At 36.1% G+C, this 17,644-nt stretch overlaps 1 protein-coding gene across 6 annotated transcripts in view; it reads right to left on the bottom strand.

Moving 5' to 3' along the window:
* The window catches only part of BORA (BORA aurora kinase A activator), a 24,175-nt gene continuing 6,531 nt past the window's right edge, over positions 1–17,644 (bottom strand). For 4 of the 6 annotated variants that reach the window (XM_074329358.2, XM_074329357.2, XM_088792945.1 and 1 more), the window contains exons 4-12: positions 16,639–16,684; positions 13,638–13,719; positions 10,655–10,720; positions 10,048–10,104; positions 9,408–9,634; positions 8,696–8,825; positions 5,362–5,969; positions 1,223–1,354; positions 1–301 (exon numbers count right to left, since the gene is read on the bottom strand). In XM_074329358.2, the coding sequence (XP_074185459.2) occupies positions 206–301; positions 1,223–1,354; positions 5,362–5,969; positions 8,696–8,825; positions 9,408–9,634; positions 10,048–10,104; positions 10,655–10,720; positions 13,638–13,719; positions 16,639–16,684 (1,444 nt within the window). In that variant the 3' untranslated portion in view covers positions 1–205. Of the gene's footprint in view, positions 302–1,222; positions 1,355–5,361; positions 5,970–8,695; positions 8,826–9,407; positions 9,635–10,047; positions 10,105–10,654; positions 10,721–13,637; positions 13,720–15,881; positions 16,245–16,638; positions 16,685–17,644 lie in introns of those variants that run through there. The other 2 variants (XM_074329356.2, XM_088792946.1) reach the window with 2 other exon arrangements.

A 17,644-nucleotide genomic window follows, 5' to 3' on the forward strand; every position in this document is an offset into this window, starting at 1 on the left:
TCAAGGTAAGTACAAAAATATTTATTGATTAAAAAATAAACTTGCACTTCAGCGACTTGTTGAAAGTTTCAGGAGATTTTGTTGGTGGTCCTATGTCACTAAATTAAGCCCTTGATTTTTCACATTAGGAGGGAAAGAAAAAAAGCTAAGCATGTTAGTTGAAGCAGTTTTTTTCCCAATCACGATCGCATATGCGAGGAGCTATTCAGCAAGTCTTTGGTTCTGAAAGGTATGCTGCGGACTGCTGCATTAAGGGAGGATTTGCTGTTTTCATCCAACACCTCTGTGTTGTGTGGTCCTGCTGTGAAAGAGAAGAAAATACCTTATTTTCAGGTTAAATAGGACCACTCAAGGGTGCAACTATGAGACCCATTTTTAAGACCTGAATGCAGGTTCTAAAGGGACAGTGAAACGTTTTTTTACAAATCAATACTTTGTATCACAAGAGTACTTCCTGTATCTTAATGCTCACTTCCTTTTAAATGGACAACTGCAGTCCCATCTCATAACAAAATGGAAGAGAGGGAAAATAAAGTGGCCTCCATGTTTAATCTTAATATTCACTTGGAAAGTTAGGTTTCAATAGCACACTTGATGCTTATTCTGTTTATTAATAAATTGACATAAAAATCAAAGATTCTCCTGATGAGTGCCTAAAGTTAGATTTCTTCAAATATGAGCATACAGTCATATAATCATCCTATCTAGAAGGTTCGGTAAATGTCCTCAACTATGTATTTGTATAAATAGTATACAAAATACCTATGTGTTATTCAGCATCCAAAATCTATAAAGATTTGCATTTTAAGAAAAGAGCCTGTAACTTTGAGTGTTCTTAATTTGCTGTATAGCCTCTCAATTGTACCATTTCCCTCTCTAATCAAAATTCTTTGTTTAGCTGTCAGACAATATTAGAGGCAAAAACCTCTGACTCTCCTCTTTGGCACTCCCGACTCTTCCATAGTTTTAAGGAACTTATTTCAAGCACTAATTCCAAAGCAGGGCTAGCTCTCCCTCCCCAACCTCTCCTCCGACACTCTCAGAGCAGAAGACTTAGGAAAATGAAGTGCTTCCATTTAAAAACCACCTTTTGCTGTTAAGTCACCTGAAGACAGGATGAGGCATAAACAAAAATTTAAGCAAAATGGAGAAAAAAATTGACCAGAAAGTCACATTTATAAACGCTTATAAACTACAACCATATCAAGTTATTTTTCCATACCTGTCTATTAAAAATGTGAGATTTATTCTCAACTTCCAGGCTTTGTGCATCACTCTCTCTGCAGTAACTTTCTGCCCCAACCGTATCCATACAGTTGCTTCCACAGCTCTGTGTATTATAGCCACTATCCATCTGACAGGAACGAGGAGAAAAAAATACTAAGGATAACACTGCAAGCCAATTCACTTAATCCACAATTTATTTTGATGAACTTTTTTGTTTAAGTAAATTTATTTAAAAATATAAAATTTATATATACAAATATGTGACATATAAATTGTAAAATTTTAAAATAAGCGAATATATACTACCCCGTTTACAACTGAATACAATGTAACATTTAATATTATTGAATAAAATTTAAAATATATAAACAAAAGGTAGTTCTACATAGAACTGGTTTTTCAAAGTAGTCACTTTACAATTCCTCCTAATTGTAATTTCCCTCAGAATCAGTGAACAAGCCATGAACATGCTTTCCTGTTATTCTGTGATCACACTCAGATGAAAGCGAGGATTACATTCAACTTCACCTTCCAACTCATTTGCCAAGTTTCTCTTTAAATGGCTTTGGTTACATCTCTAAATAAAATTTACCTAAAAGGCATGCCACCTTTAAGAGTATTCAAAACTATACACATTTTTAAAAAGGTGGGCTAAATATAACACCCAGTGTTGAAATAAAAAGCTTCATAATAATACCAGATATAAATGGCTCTAGGTGTTAGTTCACCTTTCATTTAATTTAAATTGTAGCATTCTATGATACACTGTTACTTCCCAAGAAAACAAGAGGAAAAAGGGATTCTAGCAAACTTCAGTGATAGTACATACAATAAATATTTATTGGGTACCTAAAAATGTGCCAGGCCCTCTATATGGCACTATCTATAATACCATTCTTATTTCCTCCTTACTACCACACTCCTAACGTCACAGATGAGGCAGCTGGGGCTCAGAAAGGTTAACTTGCAGCGTCAGCATGAGGTGATGACGACCTGAGGCTCCAAAGCCCTCCCTGTCCACACACAGCATTTACCTGCATAGTAGGAGCACAAACCCAAAACCCCATAAGGATTCGCCTGTACTTAAGCCTTGTTCTTCAAATTTGGATCCGAGGGAACGGAAAGGTGTACTTTGTCCCCATCACCAGCAGCAGCCCAAAAAGTGCATTTCATCACAAAAAAGTTCCCAGTTTTCAGGGATAGATGCATATTTGTTCACTATGGAGAAAGTCACATTCCATTTGAACAAAACCCTGGTGATGTGTAAAAAGAAATATTACCATCCCAGGGGAAACAGCTTGTTTGGCTAATCATTCAACAGCTATTTGGTCAAAAATGTAATCATCGGATTGCTTTCAGGGAATCTGCCAATTACTCTTCCTTTTATTATTCACCAGTGCCGAACCACTGGCGAACCTCTGGCGTATAGAACTCAAAACTGAAAACAACGACTCTACTAAGGGAAGGGAATAGTACAGTAAGGAGTGAGCAAGGCACCCAGGAGCTCGTCTCCCTCTAGGAAGAGGGGCAATGGGCACCCAGAAGAGGATGCCTGACCCCTCTGGCTCTCACCTAGACCCCAACGAATGTCGACGCCTGGCGTGTGCCACGCAGACCACACAGATGATCATCTCTCTCCCCACAGGCAGAAAGCCATCGGCATCATCTTACAGCTGAGAAGGACGAGATGCTCAAAACTAAAAGGTCATGCTCTGTTCACTCTCACGTGGATCTTGCCTTAAGATCCCTCAGCCCGTAACCAATTCAAACTTAGTTCTGACTGCAGGTTTCCATTCTTCTAGTTGGACTACGCTGACTTTAAAAGCGGTGTTTCTAGAGCCAGTCATCATACACACGGCTACTAAGTTTATTTTTCTCCCACATAAATCAGATGTGGTCTTTTAAAAACCTTCCAGGGTCGCGACTGACAACCACTGTGGCTTACAGTGCACTCCTTGAAAGCTGACCTCCGCACTTGGGCCCTTCCTTCCCTCCTCCTCCTCCTGTCCCTCTTCATTGCCTGTCCCTCTTGCTTACCTTTCACAGAGGACTCGGTCTCCCATCACATAGTGAAAACGGTGTTCGGGCACCGTTACATCAACTCAAATCACAATGATCATACTGTTATCCTATAATCCTATTAGCATCCCCATTTTTTTAAATAAGAGGGAACAAATTCAAGTCACTTTCTGAAATGTGTAAAACTAACAGCTAGGAAAGAAACTGAAATCTCCCATTTGTGTTCCCAAGGCTATGTTCCCCGTGTTCTTTAAAGATGCAATAGCCGCCCCCCCCACCGTGGGGGGGCCCCCCAGCTACAAATATTTGCATTCATGCCCACCCCTGCTCCCTGGCCCGTCTGTGTATAAAAGTGGAAGGGTTGCTCTGCTAATTCTACCAGGGCTCTAGGGTCTATCCCATCTTGAGTGCTGCAGCTCCCTCGTGTATACAATGAATCCGTTTTACACATGACATCTATTATATCTGCTGTAAGGTATCATGAGGTTTAGATTCTGACTGTAAAATACTTGGCCTGGTCTCTGGTACTTGAAAAACACACATAACTGACACCAATTATTAATAATTATCCTGCCAATTCCTAGTTCCCTTTTTTTTTTTACTCTTCTTCCTCTCTTCTTTATTTAAATATGCTACTTTCTCCCTTTTAAAGCAAAAAACAAAGTCAAAAAAGAAACTACAAAAACATCTTGGACTTCAATGTTTTCCCCTAGTTATCATAAATCTTTCCTTTCACATCTAAGGTTTCCAAGAGTTATCGAGTATTAAGATGGTTTCATCTGTCACCAGCAGTACCAAATAGAATCAATGAAACCATGCCTTCAAAGTCTGAAGACAATTATTTCCAAACTCTCAAATGTGAGAGAATAGAGAACACATGATCAGACATGCAGTATCTTGAAAAATGTACTCTTTCTCAGAAAGCTACCAGAAAAATGTGTTCCAAGAAAGTGAGAAGCAAACCAGGAAAGAGAAGAACGGGACACAGAAAACAATACAGAACACAGGAGAATCAGCAGGATGGTGACAGGACGTTCCAGGATGACAGCTGAGCAGAATACATGGAAGGCAACCCATGGATGATAAAGCAAATGAAAAGGTCCTGGGAAAATCGGGCTGCCTGGAATGTTTGAAAGCTACCTCTGTGGTAGGCAAATACGAATGTATGAAAATATTTTTCAACTACAAAATGATCTACAAAAGGTGGGCATTATTATGATATGGTCCGAAGGGTAAAACTGAAACTGATCCAGTTTGTTGTCAAGATTAAACAAATTAACACATGCAAAGTATTCAGAATAATGCCTGGCATATAGTAAGAGCTACATAAGTGTCAGATATTGTAACTATGAAACAGCAGGTAAAAATTGCCTTTCTCAGTATTTTAAAGTTGTTTCAAAATTTTCAGCTCAAAGATTATGGCAATTAATGGAACAAATGTCTTTCTGAAAGTAAGTGCTGGCTATGAAATACGTCTGTCAAATGAATCCTGCTTTGCAAGGATATTGCAAAATTGGAAATGTTTGATTATATGGAAAATGTTGGTTATAAAATCACATTTTTAAAAGTACACACAAAAAAAATACAGAAAGGTGCTCTAAACTCAGTTTTTTTCTCCCTAAGTCATATAAAGAAACAAAATTAGTGTATTTTTAGAATACAAATATCATACCAGAAATTGAATTCCTTTGGTACTAGCTCCACATGAGAGAAAGATGAATCCTAAGAAGTCGTCTGACTCTAGCAGTCAGTAAAACACAGAGAGAGCAGCTGGATTTCTTTTCTGCTCTCTTTTTCCCACTCCAAATAAGTATCAGTTAATGTGAATATTAAATACGCATCACCAGTGCAACTTACAAGAAACTAACCTTCTTGATGTCAACTAGTACCGCACTAGGTTGGTGCAAAAGTAATTGTGGTTTAAAAGGTTAAAAATAAGTGCAAAAACCGCAATTACTTTTGCATCCACCTAATATTTAAAAAACATTCTACTATGCTGTGCCACGCTCCAGGCCTGCCACGTAATGGATTTTCTCTTTCCATAATCTTAGAAAAGGAAGGATAAAGAACACCCAGGGAGCCAGGAGAGGACTACAGAACATGACAGTACTGTACCTGAACGTTACTGCTCTCACCAGGAAGGACGCTGCTTTCTGCAAGCGGCGACATGCACATGTGCGAGCTCTCAATGCTGAGGGCGATCCCACTCACAGAACCAGTCATGGGCAAACTCCCAGGATCCAGCGGCTCCTTAATCCACGTGTTCTCATCTGCTATCTCTACAGGGTCCACCATGTCCACAGTGTCATTCTCCTCAGTTTCAGCGTCCTGCAGCAGCGCTAAGCCTTTTGCAGCAGCACGAGGCTGATTCTGGGTCACAGACATGGCGGTCACTAGGACACGTGCGCCACGTGGAGAAGCGTCACCTCTCAGCTGCCTCGGGTGGACTCCAGCAGCATCCATGACAGGTGATGAGGCAGCCGTGGAACGAGTATTCGCGTTATCTTCTTCATCTTCACTGGGAGCCCCCAGAGCAAACGGTATCCGAATCAGCGAGGTCCGATACTGAGCACCACCCCTGTACATCTCAAGTCTCATAGGAGACCAATTTTTAATTGGTGAGCAGCCATCTATATAAGGACTTCTGATACACTGATTAGTAATTCCATTGGAATTTATTCCAGACGAAGCATCAGGAGAGTGCACAGTAAACCTCCTTTGTTCTAAAAGATTGGGTGGGAAAAATTACATCATAAGAACACAAAAATGGAAAAGCCATTATTAAATGGTAATCATGTTTCATGCCAGAAAAAGAATGGATTTCTATTAATAGTTGTGCTGTTTACTGAAGTAAAATTTGGCGGTTAAAAGCAACAGCACAAATGAATGTGTCTCAATAAGTAAAATGAGGCTCTTCAAAAATAATTCCTCTGGCACTTCCCCTTTTTAAATTAAAATACTCCCTGAGAATTATTTCCTCACAAACATATTGCTACTATAACAATATTCATGTACAAAGAAGATACCAGGCGAATTAGCTGACAGCTACAAATTAATAGCTGTAACTGATCAATGAAATACAGTAGCCACCCTTATCCACAGTTTCATTTTCCGTGTTTTCAGTTACCTGCGGTTAATTATAGTCCAAAAACACCAAATGGGAAATTCCAGAAATAAACACTAAGCTTTAAATTTCTCGCTGTTCTGAGCAGCCTGATGAAATCTCACGCTGTCCCGCTCCGTCACACCTGGGACAAAGATCATCCATCCCATTGCCCAGCATATCCACACTGTATATGCTGCCTACCCATCACTTAGCAGTTGTCTCAGCTACCAGATCAGTTATGAGAGACAGAGAGGGAGAGACTCCATATTTACATAACTTTTATTAATGTATATTTTTATAATTATTCTATTTTATTATGTAATTGTTGTTAATCTCTTACTGGGCCTAATTTATAAATTATACTTTATCACAAGTATGTCTGCATGGGAAAAAAAACCTGGTGTATATAGAGTTCAGTACTATGCAGTTTCAGGCATCCATCCACTGGGGGTCTTGGAATGTATCCCGCAGAAAAGGGGAACTAGTGCATACAAAACTCTATGTGTTTATGAAAAATACTATAAGCAACATTAAAATGGAAACAAAAAACTGTAAAATAATATTTGCAATAAAGAGCTTAACAGTGATAATCAAAGTGATAAAAATGCTTAAAATATAATAGTTTTAATAATTTCATTGGCTTAATAAAAACGAAAGTTTTAAAAAGATGAGTAAAACCAGAAACAATCCTCCCAATGGCAAATAACACATGAAGTGTAAAGTCATACAAATAGTAAAAAATATGGAAGTTCAAGCGGTAAGTGACCATTTCTTTAACAAAAATACTGAAGTCTGAACTAATAACCTCCCACCCCAACATAAATGACCAATAAAAATTCAGAAAGAATTCAACATCATAATAATCAAAGATACAAAAATTAAAACAGTAAGAGACCATTTTGTAATGTACCAAATTAACAAACTTCAAAAAGAATGATGAAATCAATGTTTCTGTATGTGGAGAAACTGACTTTCTTATATACTATTGATGAAAATTTCAATTGGTGTAACCTTTTACGAAGAAAATTTGACAGACTTCATCAAGCCTTAAAAACATTCACCCCTTTTGACCAAATAATTCCACTTCTGAGAATTTAACCAAAGATATAAATACCAGGGGTGCCAAAAAAATGTATACAAGTGGACACTTTGGTCAATGTTACTCGAGTAGTTTGCCGTAATCTGAAGTGTCTGGACACTGATAGTAACCACTTTGAGCACCTCTTGTAATTGCAGAAGTCAAACGTGACTTGTATTCATCTTTTGTTATTGGTATATACTGAGTATTACAATTTTAATAGTTTTTTCCTTTCTTAAAATGTGTACACATTTTTTTGGTACTCTGTATGTATAACACAATGTATATACAAGGGTAATTAGTTACGATTTAAAAAGGTAGAAACAATTTAAATATTTATCAGTGGTTGAAAACAAATGATACATCCATGAAATGGAATAATATATAGTGATTCAAAATCATGGTTTCAGACAATAATAAATGACTTGAATGACCTATGAAAATACTCATAATAAAATGCTTTGTGAAAAAAAGCAGGATACAGAACTGTGTGTATCTGTGTGTACAGAACTGTGGAAAAACTGAAAAATACAGTTTCAGTCTTCCAATTTTATTTACTATGAATAGGTTTTTTTATTGTGAATAATTTTCAAAAGGCGCTTTTTCAGAGAAACTGACATACTACAAAGAGAAATATATAAACTTCCACATGCTCTATTTGCTTTAAAAACCTTACTCAAATGTATCTTTTAGAAAAAAAAAATTTTTTCCCCTCTTCTTCCACCTCCCTCTCCCCACTCCAGTTCAAGCCGTTGTTTTTCAGTCTAGTTGTGTAGAACAGAGCCAGAGCCAGAGCCAGCTCCTGTCACGCTGGCCACCGCCCAGCTCATTGGCCCATGTGTGAATCGAACTGGCAACCTCGGCGTTAGGAGCACGGTGCTCCAACCACCTGAGCCACCGGGCCAATACCCAATTACCAAAGTGTGAACCTACCTACAGGTAAGACGCAAAATCAAAGCATGCCAAAACCAACTTACCTCTAAAATTGACATCTTTCTTTTACTCCCTTTATAAGAATATGACATCAAATTACCTGTATTTAACACTAGAGTAGAACTTTGCCAAAAATCTGTGTTTGAAGGTAAATTGTTCCTTTTGTTAAAAAAAAAACAAAAAAAACCCCAGTTTCTAAATTAATAAAACACACAAAACCCCCGAAGTGGTCATTTAGAGTTCTACAGTTAGAACAAGCTAAAAAGAGGCTCTTTAATATCAAATATTGATGATATAAAAATTTAAAGTAGGTATTTTATTATGAGACATACCTGAGAGTGGTGTCTTTCCTATTTGAAATGCAACTGGTGAGAAAGTGGGTGAAGAAATAGGTGGACTGGTTATACTTCCCAAACTGTATTTTTTTGCACTACCCTGAATAGGGCTGGAAGAAAACTGCCCCTATGATAAAAATAAATAAATAAAACTATACGTTTCCTTTCTTATTATACCATATCCTATTTATCTTCGTATTCAAAACACATTTATAAAATAGATCGTATAAACTCTGGTCATTCCCCCAAAGGAAAGATGCCAAAAGTTAAAGCATCTTATAACAAGGACAACTAAAATTATTATAAAAGTTTTGAAACAGAATATGTTAGTCAAAATAAAATATAAATGCACTAGGTTTAAACAAACCATTATATTTCATACTAAGCAGCTGTTTATGAAAAGCTTTTAAATAATTACGCCATTAATGTCAATCCAGTTGTGTTATAGTGAAAATCTTACATAATTTAGTAAATAACTTATATTGAAATTCCTTGAGACACATGATAAATTTGGTTATCCCATATATCTCTAAATTCAAAACTGGAAAGTCTGACCCAAAACATTCCTGACTAATGACAAAATGTGAACTAATCTAATCTTCATGAAATATAAAACCAAAAAGGCAACTATTTCTTGAGTGTAATATGAGCATCAAGGTTCAAGTATATATACAGCAAACCAACCAGCCACTTTTAACACACTTCTTACCGAACTTGGTGTCTGCACAGGGCTCCTACACTGTACAGGAGATAAATCTATTGAACAGAAAACCTCAAGTGATGCTTGAGCACCACTGCGAGGACTTCTGGGAGAAGACGGCGGTAAGGACTCAGAGATACTTCCACTGGCATCTAAAAATAGCTTTCTTCTGAGGGATGATGAGCTGAGGTTGCCAGGAGACTGATCTGCAAATTCATCAGATCTAAAATAGTCCCCTGTATTTAAGGTTAACAGAATAAAAGGCAAAGCGAGTTATTTTGAAGAACAATTGTACTTCAGTTACCTGATTTTTTAAAAACCATCATGCACTCTGTTGGGATTGTTTTGAAACAGAGGGCAAAGCTTAACAGTGTATGTGATGTTTCAAATATGGAATTATTTCTTCTTTTTCAATGCTTCATTATTAGTATACCAATAAGATGTGTCTATAAGTAGTTTATGTCTAAAGTAAGGTTCATTATGATAAAAAGGCTAATTCAAGCCAGGTTGAAAAAAAAAAAAGTAGAAATTTCAGGATGGTTTCCCTTTTTAAAAAAAAGGCAATTCCACATATTTCCATTTACAAAAAGCCATCAAAACAAAACCTTTTGTTTAAGTTATTAAAGGTTTAAATAAATCCAATACTCACCTAATATATTTTCTAAATTAAAATCCACAGGAAGAGATAGCAATGTCTGACAAGCAGCTAGAAACAAGCAGATAAAAAAATACAAACATGGACAAATCAATGCAAGCACATTACATGTAGCATGCACTTCCCAATCAACCATTGTCCCATGATGTTTCAGCCAAACAAACAGACCTATTTCATTTGTGCATCTATTACATAACATGCCACCTTCCTGTAAGTGGTTTCCCACAATTTCCAGCACTGATGTAAACCTGTCAATGGTTAAAGTGAACTCCTGGTTGTTCTGCTGGCGCCTGAATCAAAAAATAAGCCAGGCTATATTTGGAGACAGATTTCCCAATATTAACACATTTAAAAAAAAAAACGCTTTCCAAAACCAGAAATTAATTCCCATGCTTTGAATAAGAAAACAACACAATATTGCTATTTCTAAAACATGGCTGGATGTATCGATTCTAATGGTTTTTAAAAGTCAGCTCTCATATAATGCCTTCGTAAAAAGTAAACAATTTCAATTCTAGAGTAAAGTGTTACCACATGAACTGAATTTAAACTTAAATGTGGCTTACTGTGGAACATGTTTTCAGATTGCATTCATACTCACCATTGTTTTTCTCAGAATCAATGGTCAGCTTTTTTCCAACAGGAGATTCATTATTTATGTTAATACCTGTAAAAACATCTTAAGTGAAAAATCTTACATTTTATATTGTTCATTTAGTTTAGGGTTACTTTTTCCAGGGTAGGAAGTGAAGAAAGTGGAGGCTTTTATTTTACATTTAAAAAATAAATGTCTGCATACATAATTGTGCAATTGGCATATTTCTATTACATTTATTTAATTTTTATTAATTTCAAGGGAGCACAAAGATAAAACTTGAAGGATTACTGCTGTAAAGCAAATTAGGAGGTACCACGTAATCCTTTTTAAGGAAAGCACAGCTGCTCTACATGCTGTCAACCTTAAAAGGTGGAGATGCATGTTAGCCATACTCAATTCCCTTAACCAGATCCTGTCACTTAATGCTTTTTGCAAAATGGGTTTAGATAAAATTGTCTGAATTAAAATGCCAAATCACCTTGACAAAACCTAAAATTTGATAAAACCACACTCAGTTTTTTTTTAAACAGGAGTCAAAAATATGGCTGCAAATAATTCTTTAAAAAACTGAAAGTTAATGACTAAATATTAAGCTTCATAACTTGAAAATCATTAGACAAAAAAACTAAAACAATAATGAAAATGACTAATATAAGCAAAATAAAAGGAAGGAAAAAGCAAGGAGACCCAAAAACCCAGAAAGCTTAAAATAACAGAATAAAGACCAGTAATCTAATAAAGCTAAATAAGTAAATGTGCGAATGAGTAAGTGTGTGGGGTGGGTGAATGAGTTAAAGTTTCCTATTAAATACTATCAGAATGCATAAAAAAATAAAATTCTAGAATCAAATTCCTTCTGTACTGTAGGCAGGGTGACATACTATGAGGTAAATGTAATCAAGGAAAGCCCTCCCCCCCACCCCCTCCTACCCTCCGCCCGAAAACCCTGTCATGTCCTTGCTCTTTAGGCTGGAGTCCAAACACATTAAATGTGAAATGTGAATAGTGGAACTAGGAATCTAAATTTTTAATTTTAATTAATTTTAAAAGGCACATTTCGCTAGTGGCTACCAGATGTCAAGACCTGTGAAAGGGCTGAGATTTTACCCTACTTGCAAGCTGACAATTTAGCGTGTCAACATTCCATGGATGCTGGTTGAAGACAAGAGGTTTCTGGGTCAAAGACAAAAGACTTCACTATTCCCAGCACAACAGGCAGGAGGTTCATGCTCACACGTTTCCTTTGCCCCTAAGACCCAAGGAGGTGACATTAAACAGCTCAGGTGGATGTGGCACACAGTGGGTTTTCATCACACTTGAGGAACCCTGAGCTTGGGAAATAACACTCTTATAGTAGCCTGCAAGCAAATCTACTCCAGAGGAAAACACAAAACCTACCCTCTGCTCTGGAGGGATACACTATGTCTGTCTTCCAAGGATGCTCACAATACAAACATCCTTGAAAAGATAGTTTGGGAAAAAACCACTCCGTACCACTCCTCGCTTGATGTGCAGAAATTCAAGACCATGGAGAATTGTCTCCCCACGCCATATTGGACAGCACAACCCTGGAGCCCACCCTATTAACTGTTGCACTCTGTCATCCTGGGCTGGATTCGCTTATCAAAGAGGCTGTCATATTTTAGCATTTTCCTGATCCTCTATCACTGTAACCAAAACTGGGTACTTAGTATATGATATTATTTTATAAAAAGGATCACATTAAGAAGCTTAGTTCATTTGTCCAAAAATCAAAAATTAAAGGATTTGGGGGGAAAAACTAGTGTCTATGAAAATGTCACCTCAGATATAGAATTTTAGAGCTGGAAGGGTCATTAATAGACAACCATATAGTTCAACCCCGTTATTTTACAAATAAAAAACTGAAGTCTAAAGAGATTAAATAATTTGATTAAGTCACCCTTTCTGGTTTACAGTAGGTCTATAACCCAGGTCCTCCATCCACTACTGCATGCTACCTTCAGGTTGTAAGAGCTGAAAATACAGAATCTGGACTTAGAATGCCCCGTTTTGAACCCAGGTCCTACCACTTTTATCATCTCTGTAATCCTGAGCAAGCGCTCTAACCTTTCTAAAACTGTATTTTTTCACCTATGAAATGGGGCCAATAATAGCACCTACCTCAAATATGAGCTATTGTAAGGAATTACTGAGAGTACTTTGCAGTCTTCTGGCCATGGTAAGTACTCAATCCATTTTACCTATTGTGTTTTTGATAAAGAATGGAACAAACATTCTCTTTTGCTGCGAGCATAATTAATGTATGCTACATAGAAGAGTGGGTAATGTCACTGAAATGAGGGATGCATATATACAAGTAATATTTGAACACTGCTAATAACCCACAGGACAGTGAGAGCAAATATAAGATAACCAACTTCCTGGAGGTAGAAAAATACTTGAAAAGATTACTGGCTTGCCCTTAATTTCCTTATTAGTTTTGCAGATAATCAGTTGTATTACACTGTCCTAGGTCAAGTGTCCGTCTTTCCTCTACCTTTATAAGAACTCAGCAAATTAGCAAAACGTAAAGCAACTAAAAGATAAAAAAACAAGCAAGAGAAATAAGAAACTAAAAAGCAACAAATGCAAAGCAATTTAAGGATTTCATTTAAAAAGTTAACCTTCAAAATCACTGCAAAACTCACTAACAACTCTATATTGAATCCTATTTCTGCATCTATGGATCCTTTGTAACCATCATGATAAATGATATTCACAATGGCGATGAAGAAAAAGTTAAATTCAGAATAGCATGGGCAAAAAACCAATTCAGTACATTTTAGTCAAATTTTGAATCCTAACCCTTAAATAGTTAACTCCTCTGGTATCTAGAAATTTAATTTATAGTAACTTCCTTACCAAAGCACTTTTATTAACTGACACTTCACTACATGTTGCTTCACATTCACTGATTTTTTTAAAACGTTACAATCTTTGATCCAGTGATTTTCAGTATACTCACATTTATTGGAATGATACTCTGAAAGCTGTTTCCCTTCATGATCAGTCCAAGGAGAGGGTACGATGACATCCTTAGTGAAAAACTAGGAGAACAGAATTAAAGTCACACAATTAGGCATAAATTCCCTTCAAAATATGAAAGAGTACTTGTGTTATTTTTAAATAACCACCGAACATATTATACACTGACTTTCTAGTTATATTTAATCATTCATTATAATGATTAATCATAAAGAAAATGTTTTTAATTTCTCCCCAACTTTTTTTTTGTGGGGGGCGGGGGAATGACAAAAGGGATCATGAAGAAGCAAGGAATAAATGGAGACAATAAGCCGGTACGGTGTGCTGGAACTGGCTTGCACCGGGTCTCAAGATCTAACTATTTTCAAATATTTTGTGCAAAGCCAATACTAAAAATAAAATTATATAAACTTATAATTAAATTATATTAAAAATAAAGGTATGGATACTCAAAATTATCACTTGCGAATTATGTTCCTGAGGTCAATTATCTCTTGTATCTGTGTGGGGGAACGCCTACATATAATGGTGCACCATCACACTTCTTTTCCTATTCAGTGATACCACACTAGGAACTTGAAATTGGCCATAGTTGGAATATTTACATCATGGAGAGCAGCAATCACTAAAACTCATTCTCTTCCCACAACCAGAGGGCCAACTGCTAAAGATTTACCAGCACACCGCTGGCCAGTATACTCAAATGGAGATAGAGCATTTGGTTATATGTCTATCCTCTTTCCTTCTAGATATGAAATTAAGCCTAAAACGGTATTCTTCCTTTCCCTCTCTATGGTTTGGGGGCAATTCATAACATTTCCTTTGTATTTTGCTATACGTATAACAAAGAACTACTTTCCTTGACTAAACTACCTATGAATGCATGAAGAAAAGATGTAAAAGGGAGGCGGTGGGGGTAGAGATTACGATATAGACCAAATCCCAGAAAAAGAGAAATATAAAGGACCCATAAACTTATGAAGCCACGTGTGAATTCACTCAAAATGAAAGATCTACAAATCCAAATAACAAGATAAAAATTTTAAGGTAATAAGAGTGGCACAAATTAAGTTTGTTAATAACCAGTACTGCAGATATGACAGAAAACAGTAAGTATAATAATGTAGCGAGAGGTAAAAATTGGTACAAACTCTTTTTTGGGGGGGTGGGGTGGGCAAGATGGCAAAATTTACCAAAACTGAAAATACAAAGCCTCTGACTTAGCAAGTCCATTTCAATTACACAAAGATATACGTTCAAGTGTGCTCACTGTAGCATTATTTGTGATAGAAAAACATCAAACACCACCTAAACATCTATCAGTAGGGGCTGGGTTAGGTTATGATACATTCAGTATGTGCTGATAATCAAAAAATATCTAAGAAAAATTGTGAAGCAAAAAAAGCAAGATGCAAAACAGTATGAGAATGATGATCCTATTTGGGTAAAATACTTAAAAGGACACAAGGTGTTACCTACATAAAATTAATCTAAAGTATAAATGTTGCAGTAGTTACTTTTAGGAAGTTGGATGGGGGAACAAGAGGCTTCTCCCTTTATTTTTTGTTCAGTTTGAACTTTTTTTCTTTTTACTATGTGCATGCATTTATTCTATTTTCAGATATGTACATATACCGGGGGTGCCCCCAAAAAATGTACACAAGTGGACACTTTGGTCAACGTTGCTCAAGCAGTAGTTCGCTGTAATCAGAAGTATCTGGATGCGGATGGTAACCACTCTTAGCACCTCCTGTAATATTGCAGAAGTCAAACGTGACTTGTATTCATCTTTGTTATTGGTATATATTGAGTATTACAATTGTAATAGTTTTTTCCTTTCTTAAAATGTGCATACTTTTTTTAGAACCTCTATATATATGAAAAAATTTAATTTGTTTCTGGTACATTGACTCTAATCTTCACTCTGACTTCATTTTCTTAAGTTTTCTTCTGAATGTCCATTTAATATTGAGGATTCTGAAGAGAAAGCATATTTTCCAAAATGTTAGGAAATGGGATAGAGTCTGAGAATATTCAACTGGGGGGAATCAAGTAATTGGATCAGAATGAAAATTTGGAATTACTAGGTAGACTAAGTAGATAATGTTTAGTGTAAAGCATATTTTTACGTAAAACTATTTTTGAAGAAACAGGCTATATCTGAAATACAAGGTAACAATACCGACACTAGAAAAATAGGTGCAGAAGGGGCTAGAAGTATCACCTGATCTCTGAACATGACACAGCGCAAGTCTTTTGGGGTGCAGAAGACAAGCATCACTAAGGAATACAGGTGAGTAGAGCAGGCTAGTGAGGGAAAAAGGAAAAATAAGAAATGTTGCCATGACATAAAGACTTTCTGAGGAAATAACTAGATAGATGACCCTTACTTGTGCTCTAAGAATTTAGCAAACAAAGAAGCAAAAGTAAAAAACTTAGTTCCTTATTTTTATTTCTTAAAAAACCCTGTATTTGTGATATACTTTTTTCTATCAGCAAAACATGTTATTACATGAAATACATTGTCTTAAAAATCCAAAGTATTAACATCAAAAAGCCCATTACCAATGCCAATTTAGATATCCAAGTTCTAAAAATCTTCAACTTCCTTTATATAAACTCCAACTTGAAACAGAGTTTCTGCTAATCAATATTCTGAAGGCACAAGGAAGACAAAGTGTGCTAGGCCCTGAAAATGAAAAGATGAAGGAAGCGCAATATTGGCCAAAAAGGAATTCAGTCCAGGGGAGAAAAGCACTAAACAGATCCTTCCAATAGTATATAAGTGCTATGAGAGGCGCTGAACTAGCTGCAAGACTTTGGTCTTCTGGGAGCACACAGCGGGGCTCACGCAGCTGGGGACAGGCGGGCAGGTGAGGAGCCAGGGCAGTACAGGACTGGAAGGACGTCTTCCTAAAAGAGGGGACATGCATACAGAATTGACGCTTAACTGGTTTAATTATCAGCAAGTTTTAAGTTACCTCTTCAATGGCTTTTTGTCTTTTGTCTTCCACATCTTTATCCATTCTATACAAAGATAAAGAAGAAAAATAACCAGGCCATTACTTCAGCTGATTGAACATTGAAAATAACCTTTCAAAGAACTAATTTCTTTCTGTTGAAAACTGGCAAATGTTAAGCTCATTTTAAAAGAAAAATTGGAATCTTATCACAGTTCACGATAATATTTAGATATTCAGCATTGCGCTGTTAGGCTTAACTCCCTCTTTTTCATTTAGTGTGAACAGAGCACTATTTTCTTTTCAAAGACTTTCAGTGATATAATTTAAAAATTACTGTTAACAAGACAAAGAAAGTAATTTGGATAAGCTTTATCCTTTAATCACAACAAATTAAAAGTATTTCATTCCACAGAAATTTAAAAATTGTCCAAATTCATTTTCTTCAATTATAGCAAGTTTATCATAGTTGTAATTTTAGAATCAACTTACTCCAAAAGAAATTATCATCCTTAGACAGCTAAATAAATAAGCAAAATTATTGTGAAATAAAATACCAACAATATAAAATTTGTCCAAATGATTATTTTTTTCACTTTGATACAATATGCAATTACAGTAACACAAATTTGTCAGCTGTGAGATTTAATATAAAATGTTGGGTCTCAAGTACAAGACATATACTTGCCAAGGATTCAGCAGTTAGCCTTGTAAGACCACTTCTTTAATCTGTTCCAGGAAAGAATATATGCTTTCCATTAATAAATTGGTAAGACACTTTTTTGTGTCTTAAAGTTTCTTCATATATATGTATGTATATCTGTTTGTGGCTTAATAAAGCTTATATGATAATGTGCACATTTCAGAAACTAAAATCAAGTGGATTTTCAAATAAGGGAATTGTGAAAAAGACTACAGTAGCAATCCCCATATCTCAGCTTGAACAACAACCATTTTGAGGATAACTCAGTTCTCTTCATCCCATCATGGACATAACCAGGTCAAAATGGCAATGCATGACATTAAT

This window comes from Rhinolophus sinicus, chromosome 16 (genome assembly GCF_057876585.1).
Source record: "Rhinolophus sinicus isolate RSI-liver-muscle chromosome 16, RSI-T2T, whole genome shotgun sequence".
NCBI lineage: Eukaryota > Metazoa > Chordata > Mammalia > Chiroptera > Rhinolophidae > Rhinolophus > Rhinolophus sinicus.